This window comes from Rhincodon typus, chromosome 11 (genome assembly GCF_021869965.1).
Source record: "Rhincodon typus isolate 14 chromosome 11, sRhiTyp1.1, whole genome shotgun sequence".
Classification (NCBI taxonomy): Eukaryota; Metazoa; Chordata; class Chondrichthyes; order Orectolobiformes; family Rhincodontidae; genus Rhincodon; species Rhincodon typus.
Genome location: NC_063342.1, coordinates 18,987,490 through 18,994,670, shown reverse-complemented (window position 1 = coordinate 18,994,670; position 7,181 = coordinate 18,987,490). Strand labels below are relative to the sequence as shown.

General features: G+C 36.8%; 1 protein-coding gene across 1 annotated transcript in view; it reads left to right on the top strand.

Annotated features, from left to right (window-relative positions):
- LOC125484410 (protein dopey-2-like) overlaps nucleotides 1-7,181 on the top strand; it is a 79,035-nt gene extending 71,854 nt beyond the window's left edge. The window contains exons 9-10 of the mRNA XM_048603044.1: nucleotides 3,304-3,434; nucleotides 7,137-7,181. Coding sequence (XP_048459001.1) covers nucleotides 3,304-3,434; nucleotides 7,137-7,181 — 176 coding nt within the window. The remainder of the gene's footprint in view (nucleotides 1-3,303; nucleotides 3,435-7,136) is intronic.

The following is a 7,181-nucleotide window of genomic DNA, read 5'->3' as shown; positions in this document are numbered from 1 at the left end:
CCTTTAAAAGGGACCATACACCCTTCCCCCCGCCCTATCATTTTACAAACAATTCTAATGTCCTGCCTTCAATTCACAAGTACTATACCAACTTCGCAACAATGCTTAGAGCGATACCATATGGAAACAGACCCTTCAGTCCAACTAGTCTACTCCAACCATGTTTCCAAACTAAACTTGTCCCAATTGCCACTGGTTGGCCCATATCCTTCCAAACTTTTCCTATTTATATACTAATCCAAATGTCTTTTAAACATTGTAACTGTACCTGCACCCATCACTTCCTCTGGCAGTTCATTTCATACACAAACCACTCTGTGTAAAAAAGAAATTGCCCCTCATGTCCTTTTTAAATCTTTCTCCTCTCACCTTAAAAGGATGCCTCATAGTTTAGAGCTCACCCACCCTCGGGGAAAAAACCCTTTGTATTCACCTTATCTATGGTCCTCATGGTTTTATAAACCTCAATATAGTCACCCCCTCAACCTCCTATGCTCCAGTTAAAAAAAGTCCTGGCCTATCCAACCCATTTTTATAACTCAAACTGGTAAATCTTTTCTGAACCCTTTCCAATTTAATAAGATCCTTCCTATTAGCAGGGTGACCAGAACTATACACAGTACTCCAGAAGAGGCCTCAGTGACGACCTGTACAACCTTAACATGACGTCCCAACTCTTACTCAAAATGTCTGAGCAATGAACGTAAGCATGCTAAATGTCTTCTTGTGACACAAAATTTGAAGAATTATGATACCTGAATTCCTAGGTCTCTTTGTTCTACAACATTCCCCAGGGACCTACCATTAATTGTACAAGTCCTGCTCTTCTTTGTTTTACCAAAATGCAATACCTTGCATTCATCCAACTTAAATTCCAGTATAGATTTTTTTCAAGGGGAGTGAAGTTTAATTAAATTACTGAAGACTTTGAAGAAGTAACACAGAGGATTGATCAGAGCAATGTTGTTTACATAGTGTATACAGACTTTCAGAAGGCATTTGATATAGTGCCATACAACAGACTTGTAAGCAAAGCTAGAGATTGTGGAAATAATGTCCGGTAGCAAAACACATACAAAACTGGCTGCAAGTTGAGAATCAGGGAGTCCTAATAGATGGATGCTTTTCAGGGATGGAATGAGAGGATGGTTTGCAGTGGAGTCCCTCCGAAACCAGTGGCTGAACTCTTGCTTTACCTGATATACTTCAATTATTTAGAACTTGGGGTATAGAGCACAATTTCAAAATTATTGAAAGTAGATCAGTTTATGCAGAGAATTGCGAGGTGATTTTTTTTGTTACTAAAAACATTCTTCGAAATGAAAACTATTCTTCGTCAATAAAAACTAATTGAAGTTGTAGCAGCAGACAGTCCTAGGTCTATGTGTACATATGTCATTAAAGGTGACAGAACAGGTTCAGAGAATAGTTAATAGAGCAAACAGTATCCTGGACTTTATTAACAGAGGCATAGAGTACAACAGCAATGAGATTACATCAAATTTATTTCACCATAACAAAACTTGTTAACAGCCTCAGCTGGAGTATTGTGTCCAGTTCTGAGCACTGTACTTCAGTAAGGATGTGAAGGCCTTAAAGAAAGTGCACAAGAAGTTTACGAGAATAGTTCTAAAGATGAGGAATTATAAAGTTATGAAGCTTGATTGGAGAAGCAGGAAATATTCTCCTTGGAATGGGGCGGGGCTGGGTAGAGTCTGATTAAGTATTCAAAATCATGAGAGAAGTCTGGACAAAGAAAATAGGGAGAAAATGTTCCCATCACTATAACCACCATTCTGCCTCCACCTCTCTATCTGTAACTCACCTTCACCCCATATCCAGTCCTGAGGAAGAGTAATACCCGAAATGTTGACAGCTCCTTTCCTCCAGATGCTGCCTGGCCTGCTGTGTTCTCCCAGCTTCCTGTTTGTCTACCCAGGTGATTTAGTTAACCCAGTTCATCTTTATTTTCAGAACTCTTTCAAAAAAACACTTTCACAATTCTTTCAAGAGCTTCCTAAAGACTGAACATCATGTCAAAAATGTCCCACCATAAAACAAGAAATACCACTTTAAAGCATCTAACGTTTGACCTTGAAGGTCACAGTGGCAAATATTGCTTCTGGGTGCAATATACATTCTGATCGACTTACCATTCAAAAATCAATGGTGGCAAAATTGGTTGCCTTTAAAAAATTCTGATCAAAGGAGTATACCAGATGAATTTCTTTTATCAACGGAGAATAGAAGTGGAAACAAATCTGTCCTAAATCTCAGATTTCGTTGGATGCTCAGACTCAAAACGAATGAGTTTCAGGTTAACAGCAAAAAAAGGAATAAAGCAGGGTCTCAAAAACTGACAAATTTCATCAAGCAAATATTTTATGAACACAGTACAATATTGGCCAAACTGCTAAAAAGTAAATACCTTATTATGCTTCTTCCTCTTCTACTATACCCATCCAAAACTCAACAGAAAGAAAAAGGTTACTTTAAAACTATTTCTGGCTATTGTAATTTCATACAAATCTATGAAAGGGATATTGACAAATTAAGTAAATGGGCAAAACTGCAGCAGATGGGAGTTCAGTGTAAGCAAGGGTTTATCCACTTTGGACTGAAGAAACAGTACTTTCGACTGAACAAAGTTAACTAAAGCGGATGTCTTAGAAACTTGGGGGCTGAGGTGCATAGCTCTTTAAAATGTCACAAACAGGTGCAGAAAATAATTAAGTTAATGGAATGCTGGCCTTTTTATCTAGAGTCCTGCAGTATAAGCATGCAGACATTATGCTGCAGTTATACAAAACCCTGGTTAGACCCCACTTGGAGTACTGTGAGATAGATACATTTTTGTTTAATAAAGGGATATGGGCCAAAGGCAGGTACCGAGAGTTAGGCCACGTATCAACCATGATCTTATTGAATGGCAGAACAGGCTCGAGGGGATAAATGGCCTGCTCCTATTCCTATGTCCTACACAGTTCACTAAAACCACTGATCAAAGGTCTTATGATGAGGTGGTAGCATACCTGCTTCACTGGTCAGAAGCTTCAGGTTGGAGTCCCATCCCAGAACTTGATGGACTATGAAGGCATATTCCTATACGATGCAACAATTTGATTAGTAACCTGCAAAACTTTCCAATACACACCAATGGCAGGTTGTGGAATGAGGCAAATTCCTAGTCCAGCTGTCTTTCCATCATATGGCTGAACCTCTCCTACTCCAGAATAGAACATGCAGGTTGCCAAAGCAACTGAAAACTTTTTTTTATTGGGACTATCTCCTTGCTTTTCATAGGTTTTGGCAATGTTTTTTGCCGCAGTAAAGACATTCAATTCACATTTCCATGGTTACATTTCGGCACATCTTCCAATGACAAAAATGGCAACTATAGACCAAAGACAGTTAACCAAATGGGCCAGTTACATGTAAGTTGGCCATACTGACCAGGCTGCCAAATTCAATCAGGATTAATTAACCTCACCTAAGAGGACTCTGATACAATAACTGATCGAAGAATTTCAAGCCTCAAAAGCAAGGGCAAAAAGTGGCAGAGGAACAAAAGTCTAGTGGGCAGACCGGTGGCTTAGTGGTTCAATTTCACCCTTTGGCGACTGTCTGTGTGGACCATGTCTGTGTGGGTTTCCTCTGGGTGCTCCAGTTTCCTCCTACAGTCCAAAGATGTGTAGGTTAGGTGGACTGGCCATGCTAAATTGCCCGTAGCGTTCAGGGATGTGCAAGCTAGATGGATTAGCCATGGAAAATGCAAAGTTACAGGGATAGGGTAGGGGGATGTGTCTGGGTGAGATGTTGTTTGGAGGGTCGGTTTGGAATTGATGGGCTGAAGGGCCTGCTTCAAAGAATTTTCTATGAAAATTCTAAGTGTTAGCTCCAATGATGTCTGCTAGGAATGTGAGAGCGATTTGATATGAAGTAGCTTAGTTGTGATGTCCAATAGACTAACAGGCTCTTAAAAAAATTGTAACTGGGTGAAATACCAACCGCCTACCAGTGCTCATGGACAAGCAAGATGAGAATGTTGGGAAATAAAAGGCAGCAGAATTGAAATGTCATCAGTTAACTATTTTTAACTGTGTGTAAAATAGTGCCATAATTTTTTCTCAATCGCAGTCAGCAAAAATAGTTAAATAATTAACTACAATCATTGCAAAACTGGAAGTTTAATAAGTAAGACAAATATAAAGTTTTTAAAATGCACACAACTTAAAATTTTTTAATGGTAAAATCTTGTTTGCAAATATTCCAATACATTCATTAGAAAGTTACCATAATTCTCATTATCAAAATTTCACAAAATATTACAATTGTTTTATATATTTAAGCTCTGTGGCAACCAAATGCATTACATGTTTTCCCTTGAATTAATAAAACATTGACTTCTGAGATACTTAACTTTGAGAACAACGTAAATGCTAGCCTGTTGCATCAAGATTTTTTTTATCTTTTATGAATATGGACGACAAATAACAGATTATAAAACAAGATAACTAAAGAAAAAATACATTCAAAGCATTGTGATACAGGTCACTTTGCAACAACAGACAAAGTGTAGAAATGTATTCTTGTTCGATTATAGTGAATGACAATGGTCTGTCATAATACTTCTAAAAACCCCTTAGTCTGCACTTGCCAATATTTAATACACATTCCTCAACAACTTTTACACATTTAAAATATTTAAAGAAAGAAACTTAAAACCACTGTTGTCTCCTAAAATCTAATATTGCATCATTTTTGGACAAAGGAAGAGCAGAACAGAAATAACAACTCAAATAGGCTTCATGCATGACCATTTGTTAAAACTAATTAAGACCTCTGTTTAGTGAAGTAAACGACTATAACTACATTTCTTTTTACATAAAAAAAAGTTTTATACTTTTTGAAATGAAAGCTTATTCCCTAAATTACATGCAGTCATGCACCTACTTTTTCTTCAGCAACCAATAAATGTAGATTTTGTATAAAAAGTAATTACTTCAAGTTAGACAGTCATCTCTAGCATAAAAATGAAGCAATATCTTAGACTACCCAAAACTGAAATATGCACTGTTGTTTGGATAGACCCCACCACAAAAAAATAGACTAAAATGTTTACAGCACCTGAGGCCATTTGGCCCAAAGTTCTGACTACACTAATCCCATTTTTCAGCTCTTGGCCCATAGCCCTGGAGGCTACAGCAATGAAATTGAATATCTAAATACTACTGAAATGTTATAGGGTTTTCTGACATTTTTTGATCCTCGAATGTTAATTCAAATTGCTGTTCTCAATGAACTGAAATGAAATATAAAGCAGCTAGCATGAAGCCACAAAGACTGCACCTTTGAAGATTATAACAAATTTAGGTAGAAAATGAAACAACATAATATTTTTCTGGACTCGAAGGAAGTTAGAGACAATGGCCTTAGTGATAAAAGCTTCAGTCTGGAAGCCATTGGAATGCAGAGCAGAGCTCAGACTGGATTCAGTATTATGCAAATTTCAGCCAAATGCAGTAAGTGGCAAAAATTATATTTAGTAGCAGTATAAGTGGAGCTTCACAGGTATTAGGCTTCCACACTACAAGAAAATTAGCTGAACACAGTGAGGTTACATTTTCAGATATGCATGTAGAAAAAGAACAAATTAACCCCAACATAGGCAAGGTGGGTAGGGATCAGTCACTGGTAGAAATGCTAAAATGAGCAATACCAAATGTCAGCTAAAGTCAATGGAAAACAAAAATCGAGCACAGCGTAAAAAGTGCTGCTGATTCATTATTACCCTTATTATGCTGTCATTCAATACAATTTCCTCTTTGAACTTATGTACATTAACTCATTGAGTTGAAAAACCTAGCGATAAGCAGCTCTGATTTTCGGATTCTTGTTTTTACAAAAACGCAGACATCAATAAGCAGAATACTTTGGATTTAAATCAACCAAACTATATTCAAAAGATCAAAACAATAGACAAGTCACAATAACGTACACTAACTGCATGAAAGAACGTGTGGAAAGAGCTGATTTGCATTCTGCTTATTTGCATTGACTTGGGTCAATAAAGTCAACACTGCAATACTACCCCTAACCTGTACACTAATGACCTAGTTTTTTTTTCAGTGATTGGACAGTCAGGGGAAATTTTGAAGTCCAGGTTGCCTCTTACTGGAAAAAATGAATCGCAGGCAGTTGAAAGTTTGGTAATGTTAACAGGTGAAACATCTACAAAAGGTGACAAACATTTGGATTACAGTTCCAGGCAAGGCAGAATTATTACTAGAGGGATCAAATTTTATAAGATAAACAGAATCTAGTATCTTTAACTTACATTCTTAAAACATTAGGAAACATTTGAAAGCCATAGAAATCATGAATAAAACTTCACAAACAGGTAGATTTTGGATTCAGCAGCATTGACATTCACTCATCAATGATCAGAGGTTTGGAGTTCACTATTTTCACTATTGAAACTCAAATTAACAAATTAGTTTCTAAAGCTCCTTCTAAACTCCACACATTTCCCTAATACAAAAGCACAGCTAAGTACGTCTACTGCATAGTTTCAAAATACAAAAGGTACCTCTGAAATTGCAGACCTGAATCAGAGTAGTTTTGTTCTTAAATTCATTGGAGGAAATACTGAATTTACATCATTTTTAAACAAGGAGGATATGGCCAACATTCCACTTCACCATCACTGGAAGTTATTCCCCAGGAGGTAAGCTTTTGCGTAGAGATCTACCGTAATTGCCAGATAACAAGTATAAAATGCAGCATGATACACATCAGATGTAGCCAAAGGCTAAATTTAGAAGATCAATATTGCAGTGGAGAGCCCTATAAAAATGTACTCAAAAGTGCAGCCTTAATAAGTAACATCAGTATGCACTCAAATTTCTGCATCTATTTACATCAGTTATATTCAGTGTTTAAAAACAATATTTTGACCAAACAGTGTAGACATCAACAGATTTCAAAACCTTAACACAAGCTTATTATTCAAACAATTGTAAACAATACACTTAAGAATGGGAATCAGGAAAATTGTTCTCAAATAAGTATGCCTGTTAAGTAAGACAGGTGCAAAATGCAAATAATTCTCTTAAAATGCATAAAATTTGCAACAGGTTGAGAACTATGAACTAGAATTGGGTCAACCAGCTCAAATGTAA